Here is a 19,271-nt window from a genome sequence, read left to right as displayed (position 1 = left end):
TCTTTCGACTTGCCTCAGCCTGTGGCAAGCCTGGCTTAGACAATGAGCAGATACATGTTGATAGAGAAAAATAACAATCATCCCAGCCCTTCCACTTACACATACTGAATAAAAGATGGTAGATGGCTAGAAGCCAGGAGCAAAATCAAGCCGCGCAGGTCAATCAAGGTGCTACAGAAAAATCTGAGTATCATTTGCAGATACTAATCCGAACCACCAGACAGACCTACGGTCTTCAATTGCACCCAGACTAGTATTTGTTATGCAATATTTTTGATTTATTTCATGTAAGCATTTGCTAACCAGTATGTTTGGCCAAATCAAATTCTTGTGGGATAACATTACTGAGAATGTATTATAGTAATTTTGATGCATACATACATCACATGAATGCTGGAAAAGCAAAGGGGCTACATCTTGCTGGCTAATGCTATTGTTTCCAAATGGAACTGCTGTGTTTAGCTGTTAAATAGCAGTATATTCTGGACTTATACACATGTGCTGTCAAACACGAAAATAGTTTATAGGACCAAATCTGTCAGTGTGCTTCAGCACTGGATTCTATATGGGATCAAGTGACAGAGCCCAGTCTTGCTAATGTTTCCCACCAATAGTTTGGGGAAATCACTTTTTCGATCCAGTGCTAGTTTACTCTCCATTATTCAAGAGGGATTGCAGAACTTCACATTAATTTATTGTTTTTAATATAGTTTTCAACTAATTATTTTTTGTAAAAGTTTCAGAAAAGTTCTTTATAATTATTTGATTCAAATTCAATTGTTTTGAGAAACTTCACAGTACATTTCAGAAATATTTAAACTATTAAAGTTCCTCATAGTTGTTAGGTTGCTGGATATTGAGATGCTTCAGGCCAAATATTTTCAGAGATGGAGGACTACTGATAATATTTCTGGGCAAGCAGAATGAGAATGTTATTTGTGCATATACATCTATATTAGTATATTTTTATATGGTACTTGTTTCAGTGGGTGAAATCCTGCATTATCAATTGATATATAATTTTAACAAGAAATTCGATTATATATGGCTGTATTTTTTAGCATTAAGCAAGAGCAACATGAACAAAGTACAATAAACAACCTTTTTCTGAGTTTGACATCAGTTGGAAATTTCTGCTGGAAAATCCCTGTTGTGTCTGTCACTCGACTGCATCAGGAAGAGAATATTATTCCTCCTGCTGCTTTTCAGAACAGTGTTCTGTAGGACTGTCCTGGAAAAATGTGATCTTATACCCATAGGACCACCCTAGCAAACATGATAGGTAAATTAAAAACCTAAATCCTTGACCAATCTCTGCATTAATTCATCTCCCTAACACCCTAATATTCAGAGGGACTCCAAATCCCAGATCACCAGAGGTACCTCCGTGCTCTCTCCCTACAGCTATCCCACTGTGAACTCTTCCTTGCACTCCCCATAATACTATCAGTGTGATCCATCTCCCCACATCATTAGTAGTGCAACTCTGCTCCCCACACCCACTTTATAAACATGACTCCAGATTCCCAATTTAGTGTGAGAACCATCACACTCAATCCTCAAAACAATGCCCCTCAACTTCTTCCCTCGTCTCCAGCCCAGACAATATCAATTCCAGCTCAAACAAGAAATGCCTGGTGTAATCTCTTATCCCAATTCTCCACAACAACGCTAGTGTAATTCCTCACTACCACCATCCTGATTCCCTTGATTTCACAATAATGCCAGTGTAATGCCCCTACCCTCAAAATACGATACAATGGATATTATAGAAAATAAGTCACAATGAAGGAGGTACCTACTAGCATTGAAATCTTGGCTGGCTAAAGAAAATTGGAAAAAGGCAAAATATGATGAGCTAGATGTAACAACTGGTTTGCCACAGGGATCAGTTCTAAGATCTCAACTTTTTATAATTTACATCAATGACTTGTATGAATGCATCCAAGGTACAGTTGCTAAATTGGCTAACGTTGCAAAATAGGAAGGGCAGCAAGTTCAAGGAGGGAGATAAGGAGGCTACAAAGAGTAAGTGGGTCAAAATTTGGCAAGTAAGTATAATGTTGGAATTTATAAAACTGATTCCTTTAGCAGAAAAAATAAATAAAATTATCCTATCTGAATGAGAGAGAATTCAGGACTTAAGAGATTCAAAAGAAACTGACTCTCTTGTGCAATAGTCATCAAAACTAGTATGTAGGTGCTGCAAGTAAATATCAATGCTAACAGAACGTTATCATGGATAGCAAAGGGAATAAGATAAGAAAGTGGAAAATTCTGCTTCAATTATATAGGGTTTGGTGAAACCATTTTTGAGTACTGTTATAGTATTGGTTTCCTTATTTATGAAAAGCAGCTCAGAGAAGGTTTACGAGACTGATATCTGGATTGTTTTGAGTTGTATTAAGAGGAGAGGTTGGACAAGTTAGGCTTGTATCCACTGTATTTTGGAAGGCTGAGAGATAACTTCATTGCAGTATTTTATTTAATTTATTTAGTGATTCAAGGAGGAGCAAGCCCTTCTATTCGTGTCGCCTCAGCAACCACCATCAACCTTGATTTAATCCTAACCTAATCATGGGACAATTTACAATGACCAATTAACCTATCTATTATATCTTTGGAGTGTGGGAGGAAACTGAAGCACCTGGGAAAAACCCACGCATTCCACGGGGAGGGCGTACAGACTCCTTACCAATGACACTGGAATTGAATTCCGAACTCCAACACCCAAGCTGTAATAGCATCGTGCTAACCACTAAGCTACCATGGCACCCCAAAAGTAGGTAAGATCATGAGGGGTTCTGACAGGTTGGATGTTTCTTCTTGGGGAAGAATCTAGAACAAGGAGTCACAGTTTAAGGATAAGGGATCACCTATTTATGGCAGAAATTAGGTGAAAATCATTCTTTCAAAGAGTAAAAAGTCTTTCAGACTGTCACAAGGATTGCTACAGATAATCATTCCTACCAAATGCAAAAGCATATACAACAGTTCATCTCTGTGTGACAAGAGAACATATCATAGTACAATAGTCTGTTTTATTATATTGCACATTGGTAAATTATTATTGCGTATATTATCATTCTGCACTTTATTATTAGTTAAGTCAAATATTGCTGCTGTAACAAAAGAATTTCCTACTTGAGATCAATTAAGTATTTAGTATTATTATTTTACATTCCTCTCCATCTCATCTGAAGCATCTGAACCCTGAAATATTAGGCTGTCAGTCTTGGCCTTCTCCCCTTGCTTTGAGATTAATACATTTCATCCTGTTGCTCCAACATGTTCATTAACTTGGGTTGCCTGAACTTCCTTCCAGCCTTACATAACGTAACATTTACCATCCCTACAACCTGTCCAATTGCTGACCCACCACTCTGTTTCTGCTCCTCCTACCACATTAGTTTAAGCACTCCAGAACAGCACTAGGAAACCTGCCTGAGAGTATATTGATGCCCACCTAGAATAGGTTCAATCCATACTCCTTGCATAGGTCCCACATGCCCTTGAAAAGATCCACTTACACAAAGCCCTCCCTCCTGTACCAGCAAGAGATTTGAAAGGTTATCAATGCAGAGATAAATCAGCCACGATCTTATTAATTGGTAGATAAAGCTCACGAAATCGAGTGGACTATTCTGACACCAGGTTCATAATTTTATTGTTTTCTGAATGTCAGACAATATAAATGAAGGAAAATGGAAAATACGAAATAATGGATAATTGATCAAACTGTAGTATCACAATTTTTCATAGCATCACTTTAGCAAAGTTTAAAACTTACGGCAAAACAGCCCCTTTAAAATAGTTTATGCCAAAATTCAGCAGTGTTTCTAATAGGAATTCTGAAACACAACGATTTCCTGGTGATCTTTTGTAAGTATTGGTATAGGTGCTGCATCAGCCACCTATGCTGTAAAGTGCCAGGAAACAATGTTTATTTACATAAAGCAACACCAATAATGATAAAGAGCCAAAAATAAAAATAAAGACAAAGATTCTGATGAAGTAGGTGAAATCTCATAATAATACAAAGTCCTTTGAAATCCATGCTTGAAATTGTCTGACAATTGAAAAACAGATTAGAAAATAGTAATTTAGATTGTTATATGAAATTTCTATTTCAATAATTTTGTTGATTATATCAGTGCAATCTGCATGTAAAGCAAATTTTAAGTAATTAGGGAATGAAGAGAGTAATTTCCTTAAAAACCTTATACATGATTCTAAAAGTAAGGTTGAGAGAGACTGGAAGTTTAGCATTGTCTTCTAAGTGTCGATAATGCACCACTGTGGTAAATTGACTACACACGTTTTACACTTTGTTCCCATGAAGTAAAATCGTATTTTCACTGTATATAACAATAACTGAATAACTAAGCATAAATTGAATAGGTCTCAAGGTGAATATGCATCTCAGTTCATTAACATAACCATTCCTTATTTAAAATAAAATTTTAAAATGTTAGGAACACACAACAGGTCAAGCAGCATCTTGGATCTGAGTACTCTTTGGCACAAAATAATATATTGGCATGTATTTCAGGATTAGAATACAAGTGTGAAGCCATCTGAATAATTTTTTGTTCATTCTTTAGGTTATACAGTTTCATTACTATTTTAACTGAATTATATTCCATTCTCTATATATTCGTACAATCACTTAACCTGCCTTTCTTCCTTGGAAGCCTCTCTGTATTCCCCTTACAACTCACACTGCCATCCAGCTTTGTATCATCAGCAAACATATTTAATCACTATACATGTTTTTCAGTTTACTGGGTTTATTGGTTTGTTATTGTCACGTGGACTGTGATACGGTGAAAAGGTTTTTTTACACATCATGGTTAGCATGACGCTATTACAGCTTGGAGTGTTCCAAAGTTTGAGTTTAATTCTGGCGCTGTTCTGTGAGGAGTCTCTGTGTGTCCACAAGACCATAAAATATAGGAGCAGAATTAGGCCATTTGGCCCATCAACCTGCTCTGCCATTTCATTAAGGCTAATCCAAGTTTCCTCTCAGACCCAATCTCATGCCTTCTTCTGTCCTCCCCATGGAATGTGGGGTTTTCCCTGGGTGTTCCACTTTCTTCCCACAATCCAAAGGTGTGCCAGGTAGGTTAACTGATCATTGTAAATTGTCCTGTGATTAGGCTGGGGCTAATTGGTGTTGTGGGGTTGCTGAGGTGGCGTGGCTCAAAGGGCCAGAAGGATGTACTCTGCATTGCATCACTAAATAAGATAAAATGTCATCCAGCTTGATCATGCCATACATAATGTAATTATATTGAGGTAGCAAAAAGAAAACACAATGCAGAATGCATTGTTGCAGTGAACGATAAAGTGTAGGGCAAGTAGTCAAATAAAATGGAAGGAAAACAACAAGATGGATTGGGAGATCAAGAGTTCACCTTTTATTGTATGAAAGGTCCAAACAAACGCCTGATAACAGTGGGATTGAAGCTGTCTTTGAGTTCGATGGTTCATGCTCTCAAATTTTTGTATCTTCTGCCCAATGGGAGAGTGCAGAGGACAGAAGACTGGGGTGGGAGTGGTCCTTGATGATATTAGTTGTTTTACTCTCACGTGTGCCTTGTGATCCCAGCAAGTGGGAGGAACTGTGTAGCGCTCTCCTCCAATTTGCCTGCCCATAGAACTTCATCTCCATACCGATAGATGGAACTGGAGGAGATAGCAGAGGAACTTAATGAGTACTATGCTTCAGTATTCACTACGGAAAAGGATCTTGGCGATTGTAGGGATGACTTACAGTGGACTGAAAAGCTTGAATATGTAGATATTAAGAAAGAGGATGTGCAGGAGCTTTTGGAAAGCATTAAGTTGGATAAGTCTCCGGGACCAGACGAGATGTACCACAGGCTACTGTGGGAGGCGAGGAGGAGATTGCTGAGCCTCTGGCAATGATCTTTGCATCATCAATGAGGACGGGAGAGGTTCCGGAGGATTGGAGGGTTGCGGATGTTGATCCATTATTTAAGAAAGGGAGTAGAGATAGCCCAGGAAATTATAGACCAGTGAGACTTACTTCAGTGGTTGGTAAGTTGATGGAGAAGATCCTGACAGGCAGGATTTATGAACATTTGGAGAGGCATAATATGATAAGGAATAGTCAGCATGGCTCTGTGAAAGGCAGGTCATGTCTTACGAGCCTGACTGAATTTTTTGAGGATGTGACTAAACACGTTGATGAAGGAAGAGCAGTAGATGTAGTGTATATGGATTTCAGCAAGGCATTTGACAAGGTACCCCATGCAAGGCTTATTGAGAAAGTAAGGAGGAATGGGATCCAAGGGGACATTGCTTTGTGGATCCAGAACTGGCTTGCCCACAGAAGGCAAAGAGTGGTTGTAGACGGGTCACATTCTGCATGGAGGTCAGTCTCCAGTGGTGTGCCTCAGGGATCTGTTCTGGGACCTCTGTTCTTCATGATTTTTATAAATGACCTTGATGAGGAAGTGGAGGGATGGGTTCGTAAATTTGCTGATGACACAAAGGTTGGGGGTGTTGTGGATAGTGTGGAGGGCTGTCAGAGGTTGCAGCGGGACATTGATAGGATGCCAAACTGGGCTAAGAAGCGGCAGATGGAGTTCAACCCAGATAAGTGTGAGGTGGTTCATTCTGGTAGATCAAATATGATGGCAGAATATAGTATTAACGGTAAGACTCTTGGCAGTGCGGAGGATCAGAGGGATCTTGGGAACCGAGTCCATAGGACACTCAAAGCTGCTGCGTTGTTGACTCTGTGGTTAAGAAGGCATAAGATGCCTTGGCTTCCATCAATCATGGGATTGAGTTTAGGAGCCGAGAGGTAATGTTGCAGCTATATAGGACCCTGGTCAGACCTCACTTGGAGTACTGTGCTCAGTTCTGGTCGCCTCACTACAGGGAGGATGTGGAAACCATAGAAAGGGTGCAGAGGAGACTTACAAGGATGTTGCCTGGATTGAGGAGCATACTTTATGAGAATAGGTTGAGTGAACTCAGCCTTTTCTCCTTGGAGCGATGGAGGATGAGAGGTGACCTGATAGAGGTGTATAAGATGATGACAGGCATTGATTGTGTGGATAGTCAGAGGCTTTTTCCCGGGGCTGGAATGGCTAGCATGAGAGGGAACAGTTTTAACGTGCTTGGAAGTAGGTACAGAGGAGACGTCAGGGGTACTTCTTTTTACGCAGAGAGTGGTGAGTGCGTGGAATGGGCTGCCAGCGACGGTGGTGGAGGTGGATATGATAGGGTCTTTTAAGAGACTCCTAGACAGGTACATGGTGCTCAGAAAAATAGAGGCCTATGGGTAACCCTAGGTAATTTCTAAGGTAAGCATATGTTCGGCACAGCTTTGTGGGCAGAAGGGCCTGTACTGTGCTGTAGATTTTCTATGTTTCTATGTTTCAATGCATTTAATGTTGCCTTTTGATAGATTGAGAAAAGGATATTTGAGGTTTAAGATCTCAGACATAGCACAAAACTGTCTACCTGGTAAACTCTATGAGACAGGATGCAAGATTGTCCATATCAGGAGCCTTTCTTATGTGAACAATTTTGAGAGCTATCTAGCCTGCCCAATGTAGCCAGCTGAGTGTATCTTGTATATTGGATATCCTCTATATGTTTCTGGGACCAGGATTACTACTGCAAGCACCTCAAAGTACTGGGAAAATGTCACAGATGTTGCCTCTGCATAATGCTTCTTATTTGGAAGAACAAATGCCCTCTTCCAGCCACCAAGTTCACCCAAAGTCGCTTCATAAAATAACTACTTATGGAATTAGGAACTTTGCTGCATAAAGAACTAGTTAATGGACGGGAAAGAGAATAGGAATATATGGAGCATTTTCAGCAGGATGGGTTGTTACTAGTGTGGTGATACGAGAATCATTGCTAGGTCCTCAACTAAATCTAATCCTCATTAATAATTTTGATGAAGGGATGGTGTCCAACAAATTAAATTGCTGAAGATGCAAATCTTAATGGGTGGCAAAACACTGGCATTGTCAATAAAAGTCAAGACCATGTGGTGAAACTGTCATTTTTACTCTATGCTTTGTACCAGACAATGTGTAGGTAAGGACTAACAGGCAAGCATGGGCTGTTGCTTATCTAAGGAGCTGTGAATGCAATATAAACATGGTACAAACATCTTCACTTCTGACTTTAGGATGAAAGGAAAGTCACTAATAAACCAACAAATGATTGGGCCTAGCACACTGCCCTGAAGAACATCAACTGTATTCTTTTCCATAGATGCTGCCTGGCCTGCTGAGTTCCTCCAACATTTTGTGCGTATTGCTTGGATTTTCAGCATCCGTAGATTTTGTTTTGTTTCAATCCAATGCTAATATCTTTCCTGTAATGCCATAGGCTCTTATCTTGTTAAGTAGCCTCATGTTGCTGGTGAACGTAGCAGGCCAGGCAGCATCTCTAGGAAGAGGTATAGTCGATGTTTTGGGCCGAGACCCTCCGTCAGGACTAACTGAAAGAAGAGCTAGTAAGAGATTTGAAAGTGGGAGGGGGAGGGGGAGATCCAAAATGATAGGAGAAGACAGGAAGGGGAGGGATGGAGCCAAGAGCTGGACAGTTGATTGGCAAAAGGGATATGAGAGGATCATGGAACAGGAGGCCTAGGGAGAAAGAAAAGGGGAGGGGGGGAACCCAAAGGATGGACAAGGGGTATAGTGAGGGGACAGAGGGACAACTATTGACTCTCCTTTGTATTTCCTTAAAGAATTCCAACAGATTTGTCAGGCAAGATTTCCCCTTAATGAAACCATGCTGACTTTGGCCTATGTTATCATGTGCCTCCAAGTACCCAAAACCTCATTCTTAATAATAGACTCCATCATCTTTCCAACCACTGAAGTCAGGCTAATAGGCCTATAAGCTCCTTTCTTCTGCCTCCCTCCCTTCTTAAAGGGTGGAGTGACATTTGTAAGTTTCCAGTCCTACGGTACCTGCCAGAATCTAATGATTCTTGAAAGCTCATTACTAATGCCTTTACAATCTTTCCAGCTATCTCATTCAGCAACGTGGTGCATAGTCCATCAGGTCCAGGTGACTTATCTATCTTCAGACTTTTCAGTTCACAAGCACCCTCTCTTTGATAATAGTAACAACACTCCTGCCCTGACACTTGCGCATTTCTGACATTCTGTAAGCGTCTTCCACAGCGAAGACTGACACAACGTACTTACGAAGTTTGTCCACCATTTCTTTATCCTCCATTACTACCTATCAGTGTCATTTTCCAGTGGTCCAATATTCAATCTCATTTCTCTTTTACTGTTTGTAAGTATATCTGAAAAAAACTTTTGTATCCTATTTTTTATTATTGGCTAGCTTACCTCCCTATTTAATCTTTTCTCTCTTCATGGCTTTTTTAATTGCCATCTGTTGATTTTTAAAAGCTTCCCAATCTTCTACCCTCCCACTAATTTTTGTAATATTATATGCCCTCTCTTTTGCTTTTCTGTCTTTGACTTCTGTTGTCAGTGACATTTGCTTTCTTTGGGACGTATAGTATCATTCCTGAATTTCCTCCAGAAACACCAGCCATTACTGTTCTGCCGTCATCACTGCTACTGTCCCCGTCCAATCAACTTTGGCCACCCTTCTCTCTCACCTTCCCTTTACTCCAGTGTAATACTGACACATCAAATTTTACCTTCTCCTTCTCAAACAGCAGAGTGAATTCTATCAAATTATGATCACTGACTCCTAAGGGTTCCTTTACCTTAAGTCCCATAATCAAATCCGGGTCTTTACATAGCACCCAATACAGAATTGCCATTCCCCTCATAGATTCAACCACAAGCTGATCTAGAACGCCATCTCATAGACATTCTACAAATTCCCTCTCTTAGGTCCCAATTTATCTTCATATTGAAATCCTCTGTGATTATCATATCACAACGTTGCCCTTTTTACATTCCTTTTCTATCTCTCTTTGTAATTTGTATCCCACATCCTAGCTAATGTTTGGAGGCCTATATATAATTCCCATCAGGGTCTTTTTACTTTTGCAGTTTCTTAACTCTACCCCCAAGATTCTGCAGCTTCTGATCCTAAGTCACCTCTTTCTAAGGATTAGATTTTATTTTTTACCCACACAGCCACCTCACCCCCCCCCCCCGCCTACCTGCCTGTCCTTTCAAAACAATGTGTATCCTTGGATGTTATCCCCAACTGTGATTTTTTCCGGCCATGACTCAGAGATGCCCACATCATATCTGAGAATCTCTAACTGCACTGGAGGATAACCTGCCTTATTCCATATACTGCATGCATTCAAATATAACACCTTCAATTCTGTATTCATCACTCTCTTTGAGTTAGGCTCCCTGTTACACGTTAACACTTCTCATTGACTGCAATTTTGCCAGATCATCTGCCTGTCTTTTCTCACAGTCTCACCACACACTACACTTTGTCATATATCAATTGCCCCAACCTCAGCCCCAACACTCTGGTTCCCATCCTCCTGCCAGATTCGTCTAAATCCTCGCCCACAGCTCTAGCAAACCTGCCCGCAAGGATACACCTTAACCTTTGGTTAAAGTGTACTCCTCCTTTTTGTACATACTTTCCTCAGAAGAGATCCCAATGATCCAGAAATCTGAAACCCTGCCCTCTGCAGCAATTCTTCAGCCAGTATTTCATTTGCCAAATCATCCTTTTACCCTCACTGGCACATGGCTCAGGCAGCAACCCTGGAGGTCCTGCTTTTTAGCTTTCTGCCTAACTCCTTATTTTCTCCCTTTTCCTACTTATGTTGTTGGTACCAACACGTAACACAACTTCTGGCTGTTCTTCCTCTCTCATTAGAATGCCACGGATCTGATCCGAGACATCCTGACCTCGGCAGCTGGGAAGGAACACACTTCCTTTCAAGTGTCTGTTTCATGTCCACAGAATCTTCTTTCTGCTCCTCTCACAAGGGAATCCCTTATTTCTACTGCACTCCTCTTCACTCTCTTTCCCTTCTAAGCTACAGAGTCAGACTCAGTGACAGAGATGTGGTCGCTGCGGCTCCCCCTGTCAGTCATCCCCCAACAGTACTGGAAAGTGGTATACTTAATAGTGAGGGGAATAGCCACAGGGGTACTCTGCACTGGCTGCTAATTCTCTCTCTCTCTCCTGACAGTCACCCAGCTACCTGCTTCCCACAACTTAGGTGCTACTACCTCCCCGCAGCTCTGATCTATCACCTCCTCATTTTTCTGTAGGAGCCAAAGATCATCCAGCTGCAATGCTAGTTCCTTAACGTGGTCTCTAAAGAGCTGCAGTTCGGTGTATTTCTTGCATATGTAGTTATCAGAGAGACTGGAGGTCTCCGGGGGTTCCTACATCTCACACAAAGAACATACCACTACCTCCGAACCCGCTCTCAGTGTACTAGCTATGTGCTAACAGAAAAAAAATTACATGAAACTTAATTACTCAGAACCTCTGCTTGTTCTTGTCTAAGCCAGACCACTTTAAAATGTCCCTCTCCAACAATGGCACTTGTGGTGCTCCCCACCACAAGAAACTGAGAACACTGGAATTCTTTTTAAATTCAACCTCTGTCACCAAAGAGCGACCGCTGGTGCTGATTGTAGCCTGCTGAAAAGAGCTGATAGCACCAGAGCTCTTTTCAAACCTTGTGCTGCATCACCAATGAGCAACCTCTGTATTTTCTTTTAAGTATAAAAATAAACTGTGATAGGAAAATGGCAACAATATTACAAAATTGAAGTCAAAACAGACATTTTGGTCAAAATTTTATGCTTCAAAGTGGAACTTCGATGGAGTCTCAGTTACTTTTTCCCTGTTAGGTATAGTCTCCACCCATTTGTCTGGCTAGATAACTGTAGAAAGATGTATTGCAAATTCCTAGAAGAATGCCCATGAAGCCTATGTTCATCAGCAAGGAACCTCCTACAGTGCTGCTTCAAGATCTTAGGTTGTGATGAATATTCACTTTCTGGTGTCCAAGAAGCTTATAACTAACCTAGCCTTTCTACAACAGCAGCATGACCTTTCCAAAGGATCAGAGTTGCTTGTGCCAAAGTCAAATGTGTAACAAATGTCCCTTGCTCAACTTCTTGTTGGAAACAAGAACCAGTCTTCAGTTCTTAATGTACATTGCAAGCAGTAGTCGGTTTGAAGTTAAAAGGACACCTAGACTGGCTACTAAGAGATGTGTTTGCAAAGTGAAGTTTCCATGAGTCTTCTTCTCTGCATTAGCCAAACAGAAGACAATGGGACTATGTTAATTGGCCTACATTAAACAAGGCTAATACAGCTAAATTATATGCACTATTTTCTCAGAATCCTTTAGACCATCTTTGTAAATTACTTTGTACCAGCAAAGGTATCAGGAAAACATCACATGAAGATGATGTTATTTGGTAGAAAACAGCGTAAGTATTGGGAAGCATTGGTAATTGTTAAGGATGACAAGGAGAATAACAGAATGACAGGGTGACAGAAAGAATTAGAATTCAATCCTTAGCCTTTAGTTTCTGCACTAGATAATTCATTTGTCTATAACTTATATTGATATTGGATTCATTATTATTTCTCTTTGTAATTTATAATTTTGTTTATTATGTATTGCACTGTATTACTGCTGCAAAACAACAACTTTCATGGTATACTAGTCTTTGACGAATAGGTGGATACGGTATATATAACTTCCCTATAGTGAGGCTACCCAGAGATATCCATATCGGATAGGGCTTAAAATCTCCTTTTGAGTTTAGGACATTGCGGACAGGGAACCCAATACCATCACCAGAGGTAAATGCACGCAAATGAGAAAAAGGTAGGCATGGTCACAGTGGGCTAAAGGAAACATTTTGTGCTGTACAATTCTGACTCTAAGTTCATTAGAAGATAAGCAGATGATTGATAGCTTCTTGAAGATGAGAGCAAAGCTAGAAAGTGGCTGTGATCCTTTTGTATGGGAAAAAAATTTACTGCCTACATAGAGGACTACCGGTTAAGATGGCGCCAGCGAACAACGATTCATCAGGCAACAGCTTTCAGACAGCCAATCTCTTCAATTACTTCACTTTCTCTACATCTTCTGCTTGTTCATTCTGTCTTGATTGTGTTACGGAAACTGTTGGAGCTTGTGATGTGCAGTTTGGAACTTGATTGAATGAACTAGTGTCTAGAGAGCTGCCTCATGGAGAAGATCAGAGATGGGGTCCCAAAGAGGACTGAGAACATAAGCTGCCTTGTTGGGGTCACGAACGACTCCATGTCGAAGTAGAAAGGAAGATTGAAGCATCGAGGTGAATATGGAGGAGGTCAGATATCGCTCTCAACAGAGGCCGGGGGGGTCAGCAGTCATGTTGTTGGCACTTGTGTTCAGACCCAGCATGGTGGATGCTCTTCACGAAAGGATGGAGTTTGTGCAGCAGCTCTTCTCAAAGGCAGATAGAAGGATGTTTTCGATATACCAAGATTTATGTGTTTATTGGACTGCAGCTTCTAATGGTCTCCTTCGGTTTTCGGTGTTTTCTTTCTTGGTGGTGGGCGATATGTTACTTCTTATGTGAGCGAGAAGTGGGAATTTGGGGTCTGATGTTAGTGTTTGTTGATGGTTTTCTATGTGGGCAAATCTGTTAGGTTTTGTGTGTGAGAGAGGGGTTGGGGATTTTGATACTATTGTTGCTATTTTTTCTGCGAGGGAGGTGACTGGGGATTTGATGTTAATAGTCTCTTTTTTTTTGCAAAGGGTTGTTTGGGGGTTTGGGGTTTTTGGGAGAGTGAGTTTTTTTGTGCAAGGCGGTTGGGGGTTTGTGAGTTTATGTTTCTTTTTCTTTTTCATGTCGGCAGGGTGGGGAGTGGTGGCTTTTTTTTTCAACAACTACTATGGTTTTTCATGGCTATCTGGAAAAGACTGAGTAGTACTGTACATGCATGCTTACAATAAAATGAACATTTAAACCTTTGAGCAGCCCCAGGAAATAGTAGTAAAGAAGAAATTTTGCATGAAGCCTAGCTCTCATCTAGTCCCGCACATTTACAGATGGCAAGAGGGAGAGTGATAAACATTAAAAGAGTTGACAACATGAAAGTAGAACTCCTCCTATATTTTCATTTATGAAGAACTAATAAACTCACGTATACTATCTAATGTTCCCTTACTGCCATGTGACAGCACAGGGAGAGATTGCAGTTATTTTGTTGTTCAAACACTTGTCTTGGGAATATATTTCTGGCAATATCTTTCCTACTATTTCAATTATACAAAGCATACATTACATACATGTACTTACACGTGTTGAAGCATTTTTATGCATAAAGAAAGGTTTCAAGTACCTTACGTATGGTTTTAATGTTCTAAAATACTTCACAAACAATGAAATACAGCAGCCATTTTGAGCATAGTAGGCACCTGCAATGATGATCAAATAAATGATATTTTGAAAAAGCTGATCATGGGATAAGTTTGTCAGAACACTGGGCATAGTTTCACTGCTCTACTATAAATTCATCCATTTTACTTTCATCGAAGAAACTGCTACATTCTTGGTTTTGTGCCTCAACCAAATAGTGGCACTTCCAATTGTGTAACACTTCTCAAGAAGTACAATAGAGAATTGGATCAGAACCCAGTAAGAAGGAACCATGCAATTAGATCAGAATTTTCCAGGATACTGTCTCACTTGAGATCCTTAGCTTATTTTTCATTTCCATTTTTAGGAAAATTATAAACCCAAACCAAAACAAAATAGTCTCAGTTTTGTTTTCACTTATAAAAATTATAATGAAAATCCCATTCTCCTTATAACATACTCACGCTACGGAACACTGGCAGATCAAGACCTATAACTCTTAATCATGGGATTCATGGTAGTAGTTCAAACATCTATTTCTTCAGGAGAAGGAAATTAAGTATAAGAAAGTTAATAGCATGAGATCAAATAAAAGAAGCTGGACAACCAAGGATTAATATTCACTGTCTATGCAGCTCTCCAGAGATTTCATTGCCCTACCCTCCCATCCAACAAAAATAATAGGGGCAGCTCAAGACTTTATTTTGTAGACATTAGAAAAAAAAATCTTTACAAATTAAGAAAAAACTACATTACATGTGCAAAAGAAAATAGCACTTATAGGACATAAATTTTAAATTTCAGTTTCTGATATTTCTAAAACCTGCTAAGGTGGTTCAGTCCAGGTTTTATACTTCTCCTTAACCTTTGCTATGTTCCTATGTCGCTTTAACCTGTCAATAAAAGACATAACATAATGGTTTCAACAACGTTTTGCTTCAAAGGGTGGTTCCATTAACTTCCTAACAAAGAACAATCAAAAATTATCCTAACTACAATAAGCAGATTTGAATAGTAACCAGTCTGGGGTGTGTAATTAGGACTCTTCAGTTAACTGCAGTAATAAAAACTTAATTTTCAACAAACTATGTTCTGACTAAATATTGAAATTATGTTTGTTATGGGAATGCTTAAACAAAAGTTATTAATGCTCATATTGCATACAAAATGAAGACCAAAAGAAATTAGTTAGATAATGTAATTTATTCTTCTTTGCAGACTTTCGACTTGACCTCTGAGTCGTTTTTATTAATAATTCTCCATTGTATTGCATTGTATTTTTAGTTATTTTGTAACAGATGGTAAATATCTAGGGATGTCTCTAGCACAGTACCACAGCTCTACTGGTGCACTGTAGTTTCAAAGCATATTTCTCTTAAGCTTTGCATACCAGCTGGCGCATATTCATAATGTTCTGAATAAGTGTTAAAAACCCCTTAGAGGTTCTTTTGTTCATGGGGAAAAAAAACTGGCACAAGTAAATTGACAAAACTATTTTGAAGGCATATCAAAAAATTATGGAAACAATGTGCATTGATTTAAAGAAACTCCAGGCATAATTTATTAGCCCCGTTAATTGACCTGTCAATTGGATATATTTATCTGCGGACATCTTGCACGTGATATCACTCAGTACAAGTTTACTCAACAGCCCAAGTGTTTGAAAGGGTTTTTCTGGTCTCATATTACAGAGTTTGATGTAGTGAAATATTATACCATGACATTAGTGCAAATGATGAGTTTTGTCCTTCAAAGATAGATTTGTTGCATATGTACATAGCTTGAAATGGTGCAAAATTACCAGTAAAGGATTTCACTGGGCCCATTAAAATCATGTTGTTTTGACCTTCAAATAGTTTTCCAAAAAGGAAATAAAATAAGAAAATAGGGGACTGCCATTTGAGGCTGCTCTTGTTTTACATGGACATGCTTATGATTGTAAAATTATTTGCAATTGCTTTTGTAGCTATTTTTTTTCATCTTGCCCATTTTCAACCACTTAAGGACAAGAAAAGATTTATGTACTTTGGCTTCAAGGGAAAAGAAGTTTGGAGAGAAATTCTCTTAAAACAATTTAATAGAATTGCTCTTTTATAGCAACTAGTTATGCCAAGACAAATTCTTCAAACTTTATTTAATTTTATATGTTAAATATAATAAATACTCCACATTCATTCATAGTGTTTAGTAACTTGTTCCTAGTTGTCAAAACAAAAGCAAGAATTTAATTGGCATACAGTTGAAAGTTCAATAGATTGATGAGTTTTTTTTCAACACATTACTTACATATATATTTAAAGAATCATGCAATCAATCACCCTTCGATTTCTGATAAATTTACTGAGGTTCTAATACATATCCCTGTCCAAAAAGAACAATGTGTATTACAGGTTGAAAATTACTTCAATGATCAGAAGCACTTTGAATATTCCATGAGAAATTGTGTTGAATTGAATATATAATTGAAAAACATTTTCTTGATTTCTATAAGGAAAGCAAATAAGCTAGGTCTAGCACAGAATCCTTTCTGAGAGTTGGTTCAGGCTTTTACATATGATTGAATTATGTGCTGCTATATTTTATGATATTAGTAAAAGATAAAAAAATATAGTATCACAAATATAATCAATACAACTTACACCTCATAACTGGGATTTCATCTCAGATGGTTAAATATATACCCTTCTGTATTCAATTCTAAGAATTTCTTTTGAACATACTGTACATATTAACAGAGCTCTGTAGCCTAGTATTAATGGAAGCATTTCTATAAAGATTTCAAGACTGATATTTGGATCTGTTGTGGTTGTTAGTTCTTACCTCTCTGAGACTTGAATCTGTGATACTATCTAGATTGACAGACCCCTCATATGTCAGGTAGTGGAAAACATTGAGAGCACGCACTGCCTCTGGGCCTCGCTGTTTGTATCCAAAAATAAGGTCAATCCACTGATGCAGTTGGCAAGAAACAAATTCACTTTCAAGGGCCTGCACAAAAACATTTGAAAATAATAAATCTACAGAGTCACATACATGGTAAAATATATATTAACTCTCCATTCTATAATGTTTGCTGTTTCTTTTGCTTCTTCCTTTTTCTCATCACACTAAAAGAGGTATTTAATGTAGATTCAGAAATTTTATACTGAAATTCACAAAGCACTGTGTAATTATTGATAAATTTGGTTTATGAAACCAAAAAAAATGCATATTTAATAGAAAATGAATGGTAATGGTTTTCAAGTAAAAAATAAAAGCACATCATGGCATTTTTTTCTAAGATATCCAAGCTCATGTAAATGTTAAATATTATTGTAAGCAATATTTTGTATTTCTAAAAATGATATATTAACCATATTTAAATTATGTTAAAAATTTGTACAGCTATTTGAGCAATTTTTCAATATACATGGACAATAAGGGAATATTATTTCTTTCAGAAAATGAATGATAGATGTGTCTGAGCAGTCTGACCTCATACATTTTCATTTTCTCTACCCACCAAATAATTTAAGAATTAGAAAATACAAATCATCATAATGCACTCATCCTCAAGGTCAAGTCAGCATAGTTCACTGAATTATGCTGACATTTTTAGCTGCCATCATCATATTTAAGCGGCTCTCTCAAACTTACAACAATACACGGAGATGCACAGGATGAAAATTATTAAACAAAGACAGCTAGCTGTCTGGTCATTGTTTTAAATCAGATTTAGGTATCCCAACCCAAATCAATGCTGTGTTGAATTCAGTGGATCAGTAAAAGGTAATGTTTTAATAATACAGCCACATTCCTAAACACAAGTCTAAGTATTTTTTGCAAAATGTAAATAAGGCTTGAGATATAATATCATCATTAAAATACTAGTCAAATAACAATTCAAGTGTTTGTTTTAATGGAAAATAGATAGGGTATTTCAAATGGCAAATTTAAAAAATCAATAACATTTTCAATTGTTTTAAAAATAGTGTACAGATAGCATAGTTTAAGGACAAACTACATAATTTGGCAGCTTACAAACTATGCAGTAATCACTATTACAAATTACAAAGGAACAAAGGTTGAAGTGGCCTATTTGCATGGTATAGGTAGAGACAGATCTCCATTTGGATTACCTGAACAAGAGGAAAAGAGAAATAGGAATGAAAAAAAATGTTTTTATATATTGCCTTTCACAAGCTCAGTGTAACACAGAGTGCAATTACTTTTGAGATCACTTATGTGTTATGGTAGGCAAATAGTACAACTATATTTGCATACTGCAAAGAACAGTGAGATTTCAACCAACACACACAAAATGCTAGAGGAACTCAGCAGATCAGGTAGCATCTATGGGAAAGAGTAAACAGCTGATGTTTCGGGCCGAGATCCTTCATCAGGACTGGAAAAAAGATGAGAAGTTAGAACGAGGAAGTGGTGGGAGTGGAAGAAGCGCAAAGTGGAGGTTATAAGTGAAACTAGGAGGGGGGTAAAGTAAAGAGCTGGGAAACTGATAGGTGAAAGAGATAAACGGTTTGTGAAGGGAAAATCTGATAGGAGAGAGTAGAAGACCATGGGATAAAGGGATGGGGAAAAAGCAGCAGGTGGATATGATGTGCGGGTATGGAGACAAGATGAGAGACAGGGAAATGGGATTGGTGAAGGGGGGGGGCAATTACCAGAAGTTCAAGAAATCGATATTTATGCCATCAGATTTTTTTCCTGTTGTCATATTTCAGTCGAAAAAGAATGTTGGCCAAAAACCTACAGAGAGCAACTAGCAACTGAAAGAATCATTAAGAGGGAAAAGATAAAATATGAAAGCAAGCTAGCAAAAAATATCAAAGTGGATAATAAAAGCTTTTTCAAGTATGTAAAAAATAAAACAGAGATGAGAGACACAGTTAGAAAATGACGCCAGAGACATAATACTGG

At 38.5% G+C, this 19,271-nt stretch overlaps 1 protein-coding gene across 4 annotated transcripts in view; it reads right to left on the bottom strand.

Annotated features, from left to right (window-relative positions):
* nbeaa (neurobeachin a) overlaps positions 1 to 19,271 on the bottom strand; it is an 868,656-nt gene that overhangs the window by 74,018 nt on the left and 775,367 nt on the right. For all 4 annotated transcript variants that reach the window (XM_063054331.1, XM_063054330.1, XM_063054328.1 and 1 more), the window contains one exon: positions 17,175 to 17,342. In XM_063054331.1, the coding sequence (XP_062910401.1) occupies positions 17,175 to 17,342 (168 nt within the window). The remainder of the gene's footprint in view (positions 1 to 17,174; positions 17,343 to 19,271) is intronic.

Source organism: Mobula hypostoma, chromosome 7 (assembly GCF_963921235.1).
Source record: "Mobula hypostoma chromosome 7, sMobHyp1.1, whole genome shotgun sequence".
Classification (NCBI taxonomy): domain Eukaryota; kingdom Metazoa; phylum Chordata; class Chondrichthyes; order Myliobatiformes; family Myliobatidae; genus Mobula; species Mobula hypostoma.
This window is presented reverse-complemented; position numbering and strand designations above follow the sequence as displayed.